The sequence below is a fragment of the Diorhabda sublineata genome, chromosome 1 (assembly GCF_026230105.1).
Source record: "Diorhabda sublineata isolate icDioSubl1.1 chromosome 1, icDioSubl1.1, whole genome shotgun sequence".
Classification (NCBI taxonomy): domain Eukaryota; kingdom Metazoa; phylum Arthropoda; class Insecta; order Coleoptera; family Chrysomelidae; genus Diorhabda; species Diorhabda sublineata.
In genome coordinates, this window is record NC_079474.1 from 1,723,024 (window position 1) to 1,741,895 (window position 18,872).

An 18,872-nucleotide genomic window follows, 5' to 3' on the forward strand; every position below is an offset into this window, starting at 1 on the left:
AAAAAAAAAACAACTAAAATATGAATTTTATTTATTTATTAATTTAATTAAATTAAATCATGTTTAAGTCTCCCTGTTTATCCAACAATGTATCCACTATTTTTTGAAATGGTGTAGGTGGCCATTGACCATTGATAATTTTATTAATATACTGAAAAGAATTTCAAAAATACTACCAAATTGTAATAAAAACCTGCTAATTTGACGTTTTTGTGGAAGAAGAATCCATTTAACAAAATATCAGATGTCGAAAAATAGTACTTCTGGTTTTACCGATACTTAGTCAACTTCAGGTTTTTAAAACTAGATTTATGAATTATTCTTTCATTCCATAGAAAAATATTTTTTTTTCAATTATGAGTCATTTAAGTCAACCTAACCTAACAAAAAAATGGATCCATTCCTTAGCCTGGTTAACAACATAAAGAGACAAATAATCAAAATTTTGATTTTTCTGTTTTCTTACTGCAACTTCTTCAGTGAACCCCACATTACCTTAAAATAGCCCCCCCCCCAAATCATTTCAATTTGTAAATCTAGTTCAAAAAGTTATCAACTAATCCAATTATCGATAAAACAGGATTCTACTACTTCGAAAACGCTTAAACTAACTTGTTACGATTAGATAAGAAAGTATAGCAAAAATTGTCAATTTGCGACATTATTTGTTATAGTCGATAAATTTTTTTTAGAAACAGATACTTACATCTTCTATTTCTGGTTCGTTTGCTGCTCTAATTTCCTCCCATACAATTTTTATTATATCAGGTACTATAGACTTCATCGCTCTGTTAAATAGATCCTGCAACTCGGCACCGTCCATAAAGTTATAGAATTCGATCTATTTATAGAAAAAATGATATTCGCTTTAATTTTTTTTTTTTTTTTGGAAAAATCGATTTTTATTAATAGTATTACCGGAGTTTGTTGAACGTCCACATCCACGACAACTTTTATACAAATCGTCGTTTGGTTTATGTTGATCTCGAGAATGTTGAGTGATAACGAAAAGTTGAACATTTGGATCCTGATAATTAAAACGATAACAAATTAACACACCAAAAAACAAAATATAACAACACCCCGTAGATTATTTTCGTTAAATTATTGGTTCCTATATGAATGAGGGAAGCTGTAACTCACCCTGTATTATAAATAACTAAAATCAACCAAATCCTGTTTGAATTTTAAATAGTCTTAGTTATGATGGATGAAAAAAATTGCTACACAAAAGTTAATCCATGAATAAGATTCCTACTCAGAAGTTAATCGGTATTCAAGATTTCTGCCCATAAGTTAATCGGTAAAAAAGATTCCTACACGAAAATTGATCGGTGCGAAAGATTCCTACGCAAAACTTGAAAAATAAAGATGGTTACACAAAAATTTGTCGGTAAAAAAGATTCCTACTCCTTATTCTATATATAGTTTCTGAATAATATTGTACTTACTTACAGTCTCCGCTTCCGTAAATATCAAATAGGTCGCCTATATTTCCGGTTATATCGTAATTTGCCAAAACGGTTAGATTAGGATATGTAAAATTAAATAATTGACCAAAATTCGCAGTTGCTATCGGTTCTTCGAACCATATCGATAAATTTGTAAGTTCACCTTTCACCCTATAAGTTATAGAATCCTTAAATCTTTGGCGATATTATACTACTCATTAATAGATGGCGCCATTGACTAAATGTAGTAGAAATTTTTAAATTACATTTGCAAGCTTTTGGTTTTCCTCTACTTATTAATAGATGGCGTTACGTATTAAATTGAATATAATATTCTAGTATTCTGCAGTTTATTAATTTGTTAAAATTTAAGAACTTACCATGCAGCTGGATGATCTATATCTATATCCAACTTATCTACATAGAAATCGGGATCTGTAATAAGTAGATTTCCATAAAATAATTATTAATGGTGTCCCATTTTTTGGGTTCTTACCATTGTTATTTTTTAGAGAGGTTTTTCTATAATTGTAGCATAAATTAAGGGCGGCGTCTGCTAGTAGAACGTATGCTAATATTAAAAATAAAATGGCGGAATGTTTCATGCTAAAAAATATATTTCATTTTAAATACAGGGTGCGGTATTAGTGCTAGTTGAATTACTCAGTTGTCATACGAGGTGCGGGCGAAATTTATTGAAATAAAGTACACTAAGAAACATATGTCAAATTATATACAGGGTCATTCATCTTGACACGTGTAAAAATGTTATAATTCGACATTTTAACACTTTTCTGGTTGTTATATAAGATTTTGTAAGTTATAAATTTCATTTCCAAGTACAGGTTAATGCAAAATTATTATTAAACTGCTTATATAAGAGTGTGAAAATATAACAATGACCTTGTATATTTTAAAAAGTGTTTTCGTTTGAATTAATTCATTTTGATGGTTTTAATACTTGAATCTACTTAGAATTAATAAGCCAAACATGAAATTGAATTGAAATAATTAATATTGAATATCCTAAAATAAAATTTACTTACATTTTGATTCTATACAACCAAATTTGAAGTTAAAAAAATCAACGAACGCAGTATAAATATTTTTATCTAATCTATCTTATTATCTATGAAGAGTCTGTCACTCGGAAGGACGTCGATAGTCCAAATATTTATTTAACACGTCAACTGCCGTGTGTATAAGAATATATTTACTTACCAGTGTATGAAATCGGCAGTCAACGTGTTAATAATTAATAAAAAGCGTAGTAACAGGAAATATTTTTCGGTATGGGTCAAGGGCTTATCCAAAATGGCGGTCATAGATGATATATACAAGTAATTAGAACAGACTTTAAAGTTCGAACGAAACTTTTCTAAATAATTGATCATAATAAACGACTATTAATTTGAAAAGTTGTCTAACTGTTTAATTGGCTCTGTAAAGTTTTGAATTAATTAAAATTGATATCTATAAATTCCACCGAAACGTCCGACGTATCGTTTTTACGCCGAACGGCCTCTCTTACTGAAGAATAACGTTTCGCAAGTAAGTTTTAATAATCAAAAATTTGTTTGAGGTTATGTTTACAAGACGCGAAGTTTTTTCTCTTTCAGAATGCAGCATTTGCGTATAGTGAAAGCGTTAATGCTTTTCTCTGGTTCGTGGAGGGTCAAAATGGCTTCTTTGAGTCCGTTCCAACGTTCTATATACAAATTCTATTCTCTTTTCATGCATATCTATTTCACTTGCTTCGTTATTGCTTTATATGTAGGAATAGTACCGATATGGCAGACGGATTCTGTCGAAGTCCTACAAGCCATTTCGGTTATTATATTGTGTACACTTATTTTAGTTAAAGCTGCCATTTGTCAAAGGAAAAAGGTTACGGAAATGATAAGGTGCAATTCTTCTTTTTTTTTTTCGTTTATTACACTCTTTTGTATCGGTTACGTAGCACTTGGGATGGGTGTCAAAATATTATTGGTTTAATTGCGTTTTTTAGTGAAATTGAAGATCACGAAAAGGAAATTGATACATGGAACGATGATATTATCGATATTTATACGAAAAACGCGAGATATAATACGTTTCTTTCACTTTTTTTGTTTACTGCTTCGACATTATGCGGAATCACTTTAATAACGACCAAATTTCTTGGTAAGATCGATATGATGACTACGAGGGTTGTTAAGGAAGTTTCGAGATGGACAAATCGAAACAAAGAGTTCAAGGTCAGATTTGACGTATTCGTATCAGTAGCAACCCTCGTAACTTAATTTTTCCGCTTATTAGAGTACTTATATTTTGCAGTTTATGAAAAACAATTGAAAAAAGCAAAACTGGGATTGTTGAATGAAAGTCTTGTAGAAAAACCGTTGCCTTATGTAATATGGCGGCCTGTTGACGAGAAAACGAACTATTGGGAAGCTTTTTGCTTAGACACCCTTTCAGCATCGATTGGTTGTACTTTCAATTCGATAACTCAGTTGATATTTTTGTCATTATTGACTTACATATCGGGGCAATTGCAAATATTGCAATTTAACTTTAGAAACTTCGGTAGAAGCTGCGCTAATTCGAATGGACGTAACGAAAAATTGAAACTCCTCAGAAAACTTATAACGAAACATTTAGACATAATTTCGTGAGTATAATTATTTTTTTTTATATTCGAAAATATATCTGGTACTTCTATTATATATTTGAACGGAAAATTCGACTGTGGGGGAATAATTATGATGTAAAATTGGATTATCTATAACAAGATAAGGTTAACTTTGACGTACCGTATCTCGAAAAGAAACGGAGATGGAAAACTGAAATTCTCGGGTCGTAAAAATTTGTTATTTGGTGGTTTAAAGGATGAAAGTACTCGGAAAAAAATAATCGAGCTTGTACTACGAGGGATATTGAAAAAATTGAGACTTTATGAATTAAGAAAATATGGTTAACTTTAATAGACTGTATCTCAGAAATTAATACAGAAAGAGCATTGAAACTTTCAGATTATATAAATTTACTCGTTGTCTATTAAAAGGAAATAGTTAGAAGTTGATATAATGAATGTTTCGGAAGGTATGATCGAAATATCGAGATTATGTACTAATTGGTGATGGATCCTCAATAAAAATCGACATCGATGTAGTTTAAAAATCATACAAAAGAAAATATGTCATATATGACATCCATATTTTGGGAAGGTGGTTTTAAAGGATGAAAGTACTCGGAAAAAAATAATCGAGCTTGTACTACGAGGGATATTCAAAAAATTGAGACTTTATGAATTAAGAAAATATGGTTAACTTTAATAGACTGTATCTCAGAAATTAATACAGAAAGAGCATTGAAACTTTCAGATTATATAAATTTACTCGTTGTCTATTAAAAGGAAATAGTTAGAAGTTGATATAATGAATGTTTCGGAAGGTATGATCGAAATATCGAGATTATGTACTAATTGGTGATGGATCCTCAATAAAAATCGACATCGATGTAGTTTAAAAATCATACAAAAGAAAATATGTCATATATGACATCCATATTTTGGGAAGGTGGTTTTAAAGGATGAAAGTACTCGGAAAAAAATAATCGAGCTTGTACTACGAGGGATATTCAAAAAATTGAGACTTTATGAATTAAGAAAATATGGTTAACTTTAATAGACTGTATCTCAGAAATTAATAAAGAAAGAGCATTGAAACTTTCAGATTATATAAATTTACTCGTTGTCTATCAAAAGGAAATAGTTAGAAGTTGATATAATGAATGTTTCGGAAGGTATGATCGAAATATCGAGATTATGTACTAATTGGTGATGGATCCTCAATAAAAATCGACATCGATGTAGTTTAAAAATCGTACAAAAGAAAATATGTCATATATGATATCCATATTTTGGGAAGGTGGTTTTAAAGGATGAAAGTACTCGGAAAAAAATAATCGAGCTTGTACTACGAGGGATATTCAAAAAATTGAGACTTTATGAATTAAGAAAATATGGTTAACTTTAATAGACTGTATCTCAGAAATTAATAAAGAAAGAGCATTGAAACTTTCAGATTATTTAGATTTACTCGTTGTCTATTAAAAGGAAATAGTTAGAAGTTGATATAATGAATGTTTCGGAAGGTATGATCGAAATATCGAGATTATGTACTAATTGGTGATGGATCCTCAATAAAAATCGACATCGATGTAGTTTAAAAATCATACAAAAGAAAGTATGTCATGTATGATGTCCATATTTCGGGAGGGTGGTTTTAAAGGATGAAAGTACTCGGAAAAAAATAATCGAGCTTGTACTACGAGGGATATTCAAAAAATTAGGACGAAATGAATTCAATAAATACAAGAAAATATGTTTAACTTTAATAGACTGTATCTCAGAAATTAATAAAGAAAGAGCATTGAAACTTTCAGATTATATAAATTTACTCGTTGTCTATCAAAAGGAAATAGTTAGAAGTTGATATAATGAATGTTTCGGAAGGTATGATCGAAATATCGAGATTATGTACTAATTGGTGATGGATCCTCAATAAAAATCGACATCGATGTAGTTTAAAAATCGTACAAAAGAAAATATGTCATATATGATATCCATATTTTGGGAAGGTGGTTTTAAAGGATGAAAGTACTCGGAAAAAAATAATCGAGCTTGTACTACGAGGGATATTCAAAAAATTGAGACGTTATGAATTAAGAAAATATGGTTAACTTTAATAGACTGTATCTCAGAAATTAATACAGAAAGAGCATTGAAACTTTCAGATTATATAAATTTACTCGTTGTCTATCAAAAGGAAATAGTTAGAAGTTGATTTAATGAATGTTTCGGAAGATATGATCGAAATATTGAGATTATGTACTAATTGGTGATGGATCCTCAATAAAAATCGACATCGATGTAGTTTAAAAATCGTACAAAAGAAAGTATGTCATGTATGATGTCCATATTTCGGGAGGGTGGTTTTAAAGGATGAAAGTACTCGGAAAAAAATAATCGAGCTTGTACTACGAGGGATATTCAAAAAATTGAGACTTTATGAATTAAGAAAATATGGTTAACTTTAATAGACTGTATCTCAGAAATTAATAAAGAAAGAGCATTGAAACTTTCAGATTATTTAGATTTACTCGTTGTCTATTAAAAGGAAATAGTTAGAAGTTGATATAATGAATGTTTCGGAAGGTATGATCGAAATATCGAGATTATGTACTAATTGGTGATGGATCCTCAATAAAAATCGACATCGATGTAGTTTAAAAATCATACAAAAGAAAATATGTCATGTATGATGTCCATATTTTGGGAAGGTGGTTTTAAAGGATGAAAGTACTCGGAAAAAAATAAACGAGCTTGTACTACGAGGGATATTCAAAAAATTGAGACTTTATGAATTAAGAAAATATGGTTAACTTTAATAGACTGTATCTCAGAAATTAATAAAGAAAGAGCATTGAAACTTTCAGATTATATAAATTTACTCGTTGTCTATCAAAAGGAAATAGTTAGAAGTTGATATAATGAATGTTTCGGAAGGTATGATCGAAATATCGAGATTATGTACTAATTGGTGATGGATCCTCAATAAAAATCGACATCGATGTAGTTTAAAAATCGTACAAAAGAAAATATGTCATATATGATATCCATATTTTGGGAAGGTGGTTTTAAAGGATGAAAGTACTCGGAAAAAAATAATCGAGCTTGTACTACGAGGGATATTCAAAAAATTGAGACGTTATGAATTAAGAAAATATGGTTAACTTTAATAGACTGTATCTCAGAAATTAATACAGAAAGAGCATTGAAACTTTCAGATTATATAAATTTACTCGTTGTCTATCAAAAGGAAATAGTTAGAAGTTGATATAATGAATGTTTCGGAAGGTATGATCGAAATATCGAGATTATGTACTAATTGGTGATGGATCCTCAATAAAAATCGACATCGATGTAGTTTAAAAATCGTACAAAAGAAAATATGTCATATATGATATCCATATTTTGGGAAGGTGGTTTTAAAGGATGAAAGTACTCGGAAAAAAATAATCGAGCTTGTACTACGAGGGATATTCAAAAAATTGAGACGTTATGAATTAAGAAAATATGGTTAACTTTAATAGACTGTATCTCAGAAATTAATACAGAAAGAGCATTGAAACTTTCAGATTATATAAATTTACTCGTTGTCTATCAAAAGGAAATAGTTAGAAGTTGATATAATGAATGTTTCGGAAGGTATGATCGAAATATCGAGATTATGTACTAATTGGTGATGGATCCTCAATAAAAATCGACATCGATGTAGTTTAAAAATCGTACAAAAGAAAGTATGTCATATATGATATCCATATTTTGGGAAGGTGGTTTTAAAGGATGAAAGTACTCGGAAAAAAATAAACGAGCTTGTACTACGAGGGATATTGAAAAAATTGAGACTTTATGAATTAAGAAAATATGGTTAACTTTAATAGACTGTATCTCAGAAATTAATAAAGAAAGAGCATTGAAACTTTCAGATTATATAAATTTACTCGTTGTCTATCAAAAGGAAATAGTTAGAAGTTGATATAATGAATGTTTCGGAAGGTATGATCGAAATATCGAGATTATGTACTAATTGGTGATGGATCCTCAATAAAAATCGACATCGATGTAGTTTAAAAATCGTACAAAAGAAAGTATGTCATATATGATATCCATATTTTGGGAAGGTGGTTTTAAAGGATGAAAGTACTCGGAAAAAAATAAACGAGCTTGTACTACGAGGGATATTGAAAAAATTGAGACTTTATGAATTAAGAAAATATGGTTAACTTTAATAGACTGTATCTCAGAAATTAATAAAGAAAGAGCATTGAAACTTTCAGATTATATAAATTTACTCGTTGTCTATCAAAAGGAAATAGTTAGAAGTTGATATAATGAATGTTTCGGAAGATATGATCGAAATATTGAGATTATGTACTAATTGGTGATGGATCCTCAATAAAAATCGACATCGATGTAGTTTAAAAATCATACAAAAGAAAGTATGTCATGTATGATGTCCATATTTTGGGAAGGTGGTTTTAAAGGATGAAAGTACTCGGAAAAAAATAATCGAGCTTGTACTACGAGGGATATTCAAAAAATTAGGACGAAATGAATTCAATAAATACAAGAAAATATGTTTAACTTTAATAGACTGTATCTCAGAAATTAATAAAGAAAGAGCATTGAAACTTGGGTGGTGCTACGAGGGCTATTAAAGAAGCACAAAAATTCAATATTATAATTAAATTATCGTTATTAATAGTTTTGTAGCGAATTTAGACGAAAATATGAAATATCTTCTACTATTGGAATTTACTATAAATTCTTTCCAAATAACCGGAATTGTTTATGAACTTCTGATGGTAAGTACCCGAAAAACAAAGCAACGTTTTTCGAAACGTTTATTAATAATTTTTTTTCCAGTCCGAACCGAATCTAATGCTTATATTTCAACTGACTTATCTAAGCTGTATGGTCCTTCAAATTTTCATGTTGGCCTGGCACGCCAACGAAGTTACTATACAGGTGAAAGTCGTCGAAAAAATTTTACACAAATTCATCGTTTCATCATTTTTAGAGCACCCAAGTGGCGCACGCCGTTTTCGATTGCGAATGGTACGATTTACCGAAAACTATAAAGGAAATGTTGGTTTTCATAATTTTGCGTTCCCAAAAACCGCTCACTATATCCGTGGGACCATTTTTCATACTCACAAATGCCACAGCAGTTACGGTAAACTCATTAGAATGTACTACGAGGTGTGAAAATTGAGTCATAACTTCAAAACAAATATCTATCTACTAAAAAACATAAAAAATCGTATTCAAAGATTGGTTATGTTAGAAATTGGACAAGTCACAGTTCTACTCTCCTCCAGGATCGATTTTCCTAGTTATAGAAGTCTTCTTTTTCCTTGGAACACGTTATCTGAGTCAAATCCACTTGGTACCTTAATTCCTTGGTCTCTGAAGTGGATTGAAGTCCCGAAACGTCTTCAGAACAAACTTAGAGTCGTTGCGTTTATTATCCTTCGTGTTGACAGGTTTTTTATGCTTCAAATTCCTCTTGCGCCCACTTTATAGTCCCGATATCGTCCCCTGCGAGTTATTTTTATTATTTAACATCAAATCACACTTTAAAGAAAATCGTAATAATTGCCTGGCATAAATCAAAGATGCGGTAATTGTTATGTAAAGTAGAAAATTTATATTATGGAAATCGATGATAAAATCTTGTGTAAAACTCGTTTTTTTTATCTATATGTATATAATCCCGAAGCTTAATTACCATACCTCGTAGATTTCATGTTGTTCTGTGGTTTGTTTTACGTAAATCGATGTACCGAACGCTCTTAGAGTACACTTTTGTAAACAATAATAAACTAAAAATGAAATTAGCGAGCTACGTTTTAAATAAATAAAAAATATCCGACAACTAATTCTATTTTTAGTTTGTTATAATTTAGAATTTATTTATATATATACAGGTTGTCCTTTACGAATTAATTCAATTCAGAAGGGTGTTTTTTACCCTATGGACACCCTGCGTAATACATTTTTTAATTTGAATTTGTTATTTCAGTCCATGAAAGCGGCGTATTCTTACTTGGCGGTTTTGACTAACAGTAGAGGATAAAAACAATTCGAAATTGAAAAAAAAATTACGTCAACATTATTTAATATAATCCCCAATTCAAAAAAAAATTGCAATAATAAAATAAGCAGCCTTAAAATGGATTTTTTTTGTTATTTAAAAATTTAGTCAACGACTTTGAGGCTTGTTCGGTTTTTTGGAGTGTTCTCGTCGTTCGCGCGAGCCACTGCCGATCTAACCACGATTTAATATTTTTTTCACAAATATGGGTGTTTTAAGTCCCAAACAGCAACCCTCGTATATAAAAATGGTTCAATTTGCATTTATATTTGGGATTTTAAGAGTCTGTTACAAAAATGACGTAATTCAATATCGAAAACTAACCTCTAAACTGTCGGTTCGTTAAATAGAAGTGACGGGATGGAAATATACAGTGTGGTATTTAAAAATGACATCCTGTATAAAAGGTAGCGTTTATTACAGATTTAATCGGTTATCGGTTAATTAATAACGCTGTAAAGTAGGTATATCCGTTTCCTGTGAGTCAAAATGAACGATATTGACGAAAAAAAAAAAAATGATTACGACCCACGTTATTTTTTAAATTAAATTTATTCAACTTTAACCTTTCGATTTATACAATACGTAATTAAAAATTTCGATGTAGTTATTAACGATTTCGTTAAAATTATCGACAGTACGGTTAAAAATGTTAAAATATCTAACGAATATCTTATAAAAAACGATGAATTCGTAGTTTCCGGTTTTAAAAACCGAGTGCCGTTATGTCTAATTGCATATTCTATCCAATAGATGGCGCGCTCTCTAGAACTGTCAGTTTGATCTCTAACTAAACGTGACATTCTTTGAGCGTTCGTACGATATCTAAAAAAAAAAAAACAAAACGCAAAATATTTTAACGGATAATGTACGAGGAGATACACAAAAATAACCGAAATAAAGAAAAATTTGGCGTAATGACGTTCGAGGGTGGTTCCAAAAGTTTTGCGAAAAAGATTATTGAAAATTTCAAACTCGAGGCGTCACCTTCGGGACTTTTCGGAAGCTACAACCCGCCGATGGAAATTTCCGTCTCCTGCAGCGGTATGGAGAGGAAGGAGAGCCACCAAAAACACGATAAAACCTGCATACAGACGAAAACGACGCGATATTGCTGCAAGACAACTAAGTAGGTTAGGAAACCCTTCTTATAGTCCCGATTTGTCGCCTTGGGACTATCAATTTGGTCCATTGAAAATAACTACGATTCGAAAACAGTGCGAAGATTGAGGTTATGTAATAAGTCGATAGAATTTTACGGAAAAGGCGTCCGAAAACTGTGTAGATGTTTACGAAGACTATATTGGAAAAAACTGTGAAAAATATCAACTTTTATAGCAAAAAAAAAACAAAAAAAATGGTATTTCGGTTATTATTTGGTCCCCGTAGTATAATTCGACACAAAAAACTCACTCGGGATCATGTAGAAGCCGATGAATCGCGTCGTAAATATTTTCGGTGGTTATTTTTTGGAAAGGCAAAACTTTTCCCCACTTTTGATTCTCAATTTGTTCCGCGTTTTGATTTTGATCGAGCATAAAAGGTAGGGCCAAAATCGGTACTCCGAAACGTGCCGCTTCCACGGTGCTCAATCCACCGCAATGGCTGATGAACAATTTCGTTTTATTGTGAGCTGGAAAATGTATCGATTGAAATTCCTATCCGTATACAGGGATCGGCGTAAGTCGGGCAACAAAATTACATAAAAAAAAAATTCGAAAAAGAGAGTCGCCATCTTGATAAACGCATTTACGTCAAGATGTCCGCGAAGAGTTTCAAATTGTCCCTTGCAGTTTGGGGGTCAGGAAAGGTGTCCTGCATGAAATGACGGATGTTCACGAGTGTTGGAACGTTGTCCTTTTGTCCACGTGAATTTTAGAGCATTTTCAGATAACTTTGGTCAATCAAAAAATTATGAACCCATAAGAGACGCGGCAGCACCAGTTTCCATGTTTTTGTTAGTTTGTACAAATACGGGGTCATCCAAAACGCGACGCGTCGTTAACAGAGCCCGTTTTTAAGAATTTCCCGTACGTTTTCTATACTATTAAGAAATTTAGTATCGGCGAGTCGGAAATTGTTGTGGATTTTAAGTAAACATAGTTTCGTACTCGCGTTCGGGTACGTCGAACATTTTTACCGCATGGCAACCTGTCAATACATACAACTCAGGATTCTGAGCATTCCAATACACCCAGTAACGCCGATTAATTATGGAGGAGACGCGGCAGTACCACAATTTCCATGGTTTTGTTCGTTTGTACAAATACAGGGTCTTCCAGAACGCGGCGCGTCGTTAACAGAGCCCGTTTTTAAGAATTTCCCGTACGTTTTCTACGCTATCAAGAGATTTTAACGACAGCGTTGCCAGACTTATGCCGACGTATGTAAGATGGGACAGATACCTAGTAATTCTTGTTGAGGCAACCATTTGCGCAAAATCACGTTTTTTGGTAAGTTTTCTAACGTCTTTGTTATTTTCCACAAAATGGTTTCGTTTAATTTCGAGAATGCATCGAGAATATAACGGATTTTAGTTGAATCCATATCGTTGGAATTCAGATTCGATCCTAACGAAAATATGATGATACCGTGGGGGGAATCGTCCACTATTTCCTGAAGATCCTGTCGGATTTAAAATAAAAAGCAAGTTGATAAACATTTTCTTTTCATTTAGTGTACTTACTTTAGGTAATTTGTTGATAAGGTCCAAATGGACACCTCCGATAGGTATGACGCTAGGAGGTAACGATCTCGGATAGTGGAAACCAATCACCAGGTTACAAAGAAGCAGCGAAAGATGATCGTGTAGATGATGAAGAGGTAGCATGTGATTTCCGAACGATCGGTTCAATACTCGAACCAACTCGGAATCGTAGAGCCTGCGCCACGTGTAGGTATCAAAATACGTGAAAAAATAATTTTGGATTCGTTGGGCGAAATTCATATCAGTGGAAAATGTCGTATACATGAAGGGCTCGTAGGAAGGGTTGACGTCTTTACCGAAAATATCCGATATGTATTTGGGGATCATGAAAGCAGTTATACCGATGCTGGGGGGGAAATCGAATTTTTTAATTAAAGGTAATAAACAACTGAAACTTATATCGAATATAAGTAAATCGAAAAAATCCGTTGGGTAATTTAAGATGGCGTTTAAAGATGGAGATTCGAGATTACGAGTGCACGTGGAAATTTCGTAATCGTTTTTTAATTTAATGTTGTCGAGTACCCCATATTTATGTAGTTTGTTGATGTTTAAAACGTTTTTCGTCGATTCAGGCAATGCTAAAACAAAGTTTAATTATACAGTGTGATTAAACAATGCAGAATGATTGATTAGCGTGATAAAGTTCGTCGTTCTTCGAGATATCAATTTGAAAACTTCATCATCATCATTAGTCTTCACACTATATTATTATTTACAATATTACAGGGTATTCCAGAATGCCATAAAGTTGTTAGATTTTTTGAAATGAAACACCCTATATATAAAGATACATTATGAAAACATATTTCTTTGTCTTTTTAATATTCAATAAAATATTTTTGGTGGTTAAAAATTAATTGTATAATTCAAAAACGTGTAATTCCAGTCGATTAACAAACGTGTACTGTTAGAAATGCGACTAATCAATAAGATCAAATCGTTTGAGCTTGTTTGAATAACGGAGTTTAATAATTTACACCTTAAGTGAGTTATATTAGAAAAAACATCGTCATAATTACTATTCTAATTGGAGTTTTTTCCTAGAAAAAACAAAACGCGGAAAGATATATTCATCTTTGATAATTAATCAAATATTTATGTCGAACTATAAGGTCGTTAGAAACTAGTAAAGTTAATCGTAAACCTGGAATAATCAAAAACGTGTAATTCCAGTCGATTAACAAACGTGTACTGTTAGAAATGCGACTGCTCAATAAGACCAAAACGTTTGAGCTTGTTTGAATAACGAAGTTTAATATTTTCCACCTTGAGTAAGTTACATTAGGAAAACATCGTCAGAATTACTATTCTAATTGGAGTTTTTTCCTAGAAAAAAACAAAACGCGGAAAGATATATTCATCTTTGATAATTAATCAAATATTTATGTCGAACTATAAGGTCGTTAGGAGCTAATAAGGTTAATCGTAAGCCTGGAATAATCAAAAACGTGTAATTAGGGTCGATTAACAAACGTGTACTGATAGAAATGCGACCGCTCAATAAAATCAAATCGTTTGAGCTTGTTTGAATAACGGAGTTTAATAATTTCCACCTTAAGTGAGTTATATTAGAAAAAACATCGTCATAATTACTATTCTAATTGGAGTTTTTTCCTAGAAAAAACAAAACGCGGAAATATATATTCATCTTTGATAATTAATCAAATATTTATGTCGAACTATAAGGTCGTTAGAAGCTAATAAGGTTAATCGTAAACCTGGATAAAACAAAAACGTGTAATTCGGGTCGATTAACAAACGTATACTTATAGAAATGCGACTGCAACCTAACTAAATCTGTTTCACATATATTGCACATAGAAACTTTCATTACCTTCTAATTCGTACATAGTTAAATTTTCATGAACGATAATGTCGATGTTTCTTAATCCCAACAAAGTGATATTATGCCCCCTTTCTAATAACGCTTTGACAATTCCATAGTTCCAAATCTGATGGCTAGGTGACGGAACGTTGTCTACTATCAAAATATTGGAGGCGGATATTTCAAAAATCATATCCGTAATTATAAAAATCGAACATACAATTAGATTTATTTTCTTCATAACTAATAACTAAAAAAAAATTTTTCAAGTTCAAGAAAGTAGTTTTTGATTGGTGACTCAAAAAAAAGTTTATCTTTGTATTACTTATTACTGATCAAAGTTCGTAAACCAGATGATTAAGCGCGGGAATGGTGCCTCAAAACTAATTAAACCACGATAAATCAAAAACGTGTAATTTGGGTCGATTAACAAACATGTACTGTTAGAAACGCGACTTTAGTAAATAACAAACATTGTAGATATAATATTCGATTAAGTAATGTCAAGGTAATATCGGTATAAGTCAAACAACATTTTTCGTGCATCAGAGAGTTGTGTTTCGTGTCATAAAAGCACTTGCTCGTTGAATGGCGAATTTCAATAACAATTTCCTAATTCGCCGCTACCAAATCGTTCAAAGGTGTGGAAGACATACCGGAGATTCGTAAAAACGGGCTCTGTTGTCGACGCGCCGCGTTCTTGACGACAACTAACGAAAATACGGAAACAGTAGCTTAAGATTTGAGCAGTGCGGCTATCGAAAGAACGAATTGCAGGGATTTTACCGTCCACGCAGTATCGATTTAACATCTACAGTCTTTTTTCAAGTTCAAGAAAGTAGTTTTTGATTGGTGACAAAAAGTTCATCTTTGTATTACTTATTACTGATCAAAGCCTTAAGTTCGTAAACCAGATGATTAAGCGCGCGAATGGTGCCTCAAACTAATTAAACCACGGTAAATCAAAAACGTGTAATTTGGGTCGATTAACAAACATATACTGTTAGAAACGCGACTCTAGTAAATAAGAAACATTGTAGATATAATATTCGATTAAGTAATGTCAAGGTAATATCGGTATAAGTCAAACAACATTTTTCGTGCATCAGAGAGTTGTGTTTCGTGTCATAAAAGCACTTGCTCGTTGAATGGCGAATTTCAATAACAATTTCCTAATTCGCCGCTACCAAATCGTTCAAAGGTGTGGAAGACATACCGGAGATTCGTCAAAACGGGCTCTGTTGTCGACGCGCCGCGTTCTTGACGACAACTAACGAAAATACGGAAACAGTAGCTTAAGATTTGAGCAGTGCGGCTATCGAAAGAACGAATTGCAGGGATTTTACCGTCCACGCAGTATCGATTTAACATCTACAGTCTTTTTTCAAGTTCAAGAAAGTAGTTTTTGATTGGTGACAAAAAGTTCATCTTTGTATTACTTATTACTGATCAAAGCCTCAAGTTCGTAAACCAGATGATTAAGCGCGCGAATGGTGCCTCAAACTAATTAAACCACGGTAAATCAAAAACGTGTAATTTGGGTCGATTAACAAACATATACTGTTAGAAACGCGACTCTAGTAAATAAGAAACATTGTAGATATAATATTCGATTAAGTAATGTCAAGGTAATATCGGTATAAGTCAAACAACATTTTTCGTGCATCAGAGAGTTGTGTTTCGTGTCATAAAAGCACTTGCTCGTTGAATGGCGAATTTCAATAACAATTTCCTAATTCGCCGCTACCAAATCGTTCAAAGGTGTGGAAGACATACCGGAGATTCGTAAAAACGGGCTCTGTTGTCGACGCGCCGCGTTCTTGACGACAACTAACGAAAATACGGAAACAGTAGCTTAAGATTTGAGCAGTGCGGCTATCGAAAGAACGAATTGCAGGGATTTTACCGTCCACGCAGTATCGATTTAACATCTACAGTCTTTTTTCAAGTTCAAGAAAGTAGTTTTTGATTGGTGACAAAAAGTTCATCTTTGTATTACTTATTACTGATCAAAGCCTTAAGTTCGTAAACCAGATGATTAAGCGCGCGAATGGTGCCTCAAACTAATTAAACCACGGTAAATCAAAAACGTGTAATTTGGGTCGATTAACAAACATATACTGTTAGAAACGCGACTCTAGTAAATAAGAAACATTGTAGATATAATATTCGATTAAGTAATGTCAAGGTAATATCGGTATAAGTCAAACAACATTTTTCGTGCATCAGAGAGTTGTGTTTCGTGTCATAAAAGCACTTGCTCGTTGAATGGCGAATTTCAATAACAATTTCCTAATTCGCCGCTACCAAATCGTTCAAAGGTGTGGAAGACATACCGGAGATTCGTCAAAACGGGCTCTGTTGTCGACGCGCCGCGTTCTTGACGACAACTAACGAAAATACGGAAACAGTAGCTTAAGATTTGAGCAGTGCGGCTATCGAAAGAACGAATTGCAGGGATTTTACCGTCCACGCAGTATCGATTTAACATCTACAGTCTTTTTTCAAGTTCAAGAAAGTAGTTTTTGATTGGTGACAAAAAGTTCATCTTTGTATTACTTATTACTGATCAAAGCCTCAAGTTCGTAAACCAGATGATTAAGCGCGCGAATGGTGCCTCAAACTAATTAAACCACGGTAAATCAAAAACGTGTAATTTGGGTCGATTAACAAACATATACTGTTAGAAACGCGACTCTAGTAAATAAGAAACATTGTAGATATAATATTCGATTAAGTAATGTCAAGGTAATATCGGTATAAGTCAAACAACATTTTTCGTGCATCAGAGAGTTGTGTTTCTTGTCATAAAAGCACTTGCTCGTTGAATGGCGAATTTCAATAACAATTTCCCAATTCGCCGCTACCAAATCGTTCAAAGGTGTGGAAGACATACCGGAGATTTGTAATAACGGGCTCTGTTGTCGACGCGCCGCGTTCTTGACGACAACTAACGAAAATACGGAAACAGTAGCTTAAGATTTGAGTAGTGCGGCTATCGAAAGAACGAATTGCAGGGATTTTACCGTCCACGCAGTATCGATTTAACATCTACAGTCTTTTTTCAAGTTCAAGAAAGTAGTTTTTGATTGGTGACAAAAATTTCATCTTTGTATTACTTATTACTGATCAAAGCCTTAAGTTCGTAAACCAGATGATTAAGCGCGCGAATGGTGCCTCAAACTAATTAAACCACGGTAAATCAAAAACGTGTAATTTGGGTCGATTAACAAACATATACTGTTAGAAACGCGACTCTAGTAAATAAGAAACATTGTAGATATAATATTCGATTAAGTAATGTCAAGGTAATATCGGTATAAGTCAAACAACATTTTTATCGTTCAAAATCGTTCAAAGGTGTGGAAGACATACCGGAGATTCGTAAAAACGGGCTCTGTTGTCGACGCGCCGCGTTCTTGACGACAACTAACGAAAATACGGAAACAGTAGCTTAAGATTTGAGCAGTGCGGCTACCGAAAGAACAAATTGCATGGATTTTTGTGAGGTTATGTTACATCTGATGTTTATACTAACAAATCGACTACTCTTAAACAATTACAAGAAAATATTTGTCACTAAATGGCGGCGATTACGGTGTGGAACTGTCATAGGCAATTTTAGTGCTTGTTTAAATTTGGACGATGTTATTTTTAAGAAACAAATTCCCAATGAATTGAACTTTCTTTTTTGAGACACCTTTCAAATATTACTGAAATTATAGAATACTAAAAATTATAACTACTTACCATTTTCTCGTGATTAAATTCTGATGAATTCTTTCGTTTAATGTTTCGAAATTATCTCCTAATGGATATCTCAATAAACAAGTCGTTTAGATATATATTTTCTTATCAATACTTTATAAATAATGCTTTTTATACATGGTCGTCACATTAATATACCAAAAAGGGTAAATTTTTAATGGATCTATAAAGATGATTCGTACATACGAAAGTTGCTACTTAAGTTTCGAGATATGGCAACACTGTCAACTGTCAACACAGTCAAGTCCCCTTTGTCGACCTTTCCTTGGTCTCTAAAGTGGATTTTAAGTCACGAAACGTCTTCAGATCATACTTAAAGTTGTTTGCGTTTATTATCCTTCGCGTCGACAGGTTATTTATGTTTGAAATTCCGTGTCGTTATATTTTCTTTTCTTTTTGGTGAATTTAGGTGATGT

At 32.6% G+C, this 18,872-nt stretch overlaps 3 protein-coding genes across 5 annotated transcripts in view; 1 reads left to right on the forward strand and 2 right to left on the reverse strand.

The window, feature by feature from the left end:
- Positions 1-21: 21 nt before the first annotated feature.
- Positions 22-2,570, reverse strand: LOC130441489 (uncharacterized). Its single transcript, XM_056775202.1, has 7 exons — positions 2,498-2,570; positions 1,948-2,057; positions 1,832-1,886; positions 1,452-1,622; positions 919-1,027; positions 707-841; positions 22-151 (listed from the first exon to the last, which is right to left on the reverse strand). The coding sequence occupies exons 2-7, from the start codon at positions 2,054-2,056 to the stop codon at positions 53-55; spliced, it is 678 nt and encodes a 225-aa protein (XP_056631180.1). The 5' UTR covers position 2,057; positions 2,498-2,570; the 3' UTR covers positions 22-52.
- Positions 2,571-3,131: 561 nt separating this feature from the next.
- LOC130450414 (odorant receptor 94a-like) lies at positions 3,132-10,234 on the forward strand. Its single transcript, XM_056788790.1, has 7 exons — positions 3,132-3,355; positions 3,460-3,688; positions 3,743-4,101; positions 8,762-8,861; positions 8,923-9,024; positions 9,077-9,232; positions 10,082-10,234. Exons 1-7 carry the CDS (start codon positions 3,132-3,134, stop codon positions 10,133-10,135), a joined length of 1,224 nt encoding a protein of 407 aa, XP_056644768.1. The 3' UTR covers positions 10,136-10,234.
- A 452-nt stretch (positions 10,235-10,686) lies between these two features.
- Positions 10,687-18,872, reverse strand: part of LOC130441515 (UDP-glucosyltransferase 2-like) — a 30,585-nt gene continuing 22,399 nt past the window's right edge. For 2 of the 3 annotated variants that reach the window (XM_056775235.1, XM_056775251.1), the window contains exons 2-6: positions 14,698-14,938; positions 12,840-13,441; positions 12,559-12,778; positions 11,567-11,786; positions 10,687-10,978 (exon numbers count right to left, since the gene is read on the reverse strand). In XM_056775235.1, the coding sequence (XP_056631213.1) occupies positions 10,705-10,978; positions 11,567-11,786; positions 12,559-12,778; positions 12,840-13,441; positions 14,698-14,938 (1,557 nt within the window). In that variant the 3' untranslated portion in view covers positions 10,687-10,704. Of the gene's footprint in view, positions 10,979-11,566; positions 11,787-12,558; positions 12,779-12,839; positions 13,442-14,697; positions 14,939-18,438; positions 18,487-18,872 lie in introns of those variants that run through there. The other variant, XM_056775243.1, reaches the window with a different exon arrangement.

Excerpts from the sequence above, each read along its gene's own strand:
- LOC130441489 (XM_056775202.1), bottom strand. The coding sequence starts at position 2,056 with ATGAAACATTCCGCCATTTTATTTTTAATATTAGCATACGTTCTACTA. Across the intron at positions 1,887-1,947 it reads CTCTCTAAAAAATAACAATG|ATCCCGATTTCTATGTAGAT; the intron begins GTAAGAACCCAA and ends TACTTATTACAG. Across the intron at positions 152-706 it reads ACGAACCAGAAATAGAAGAT|TATATTAATAAAATTATCAA; the intron begins GTAAGTATCTGT and ends AATTCTTTTCAG.
- LOC130450414 (XM_056788790.1), top strand. The coding sequence starts at position 3,132 with ATGGCTTCTTTGAGTCCGTTCCAACGTTCTATATACAAATTCTATTCT. Across the intron at positions 3,356-3,459 it reads AAGGTTACGGAAATGATAAG|TGAAATTGAAGATCACGAAA; the intron begins GTGCAATTCTTC and ends TGCGTTTTTTAG. Across the intron at positions 3,689-3,742 it reads ATCGAAACAAAGAGTTCAAG|TTATTAGAGTACTTATATTT; the intron begins GTCAGATTTGAC and ends TAATTTTTCCGC.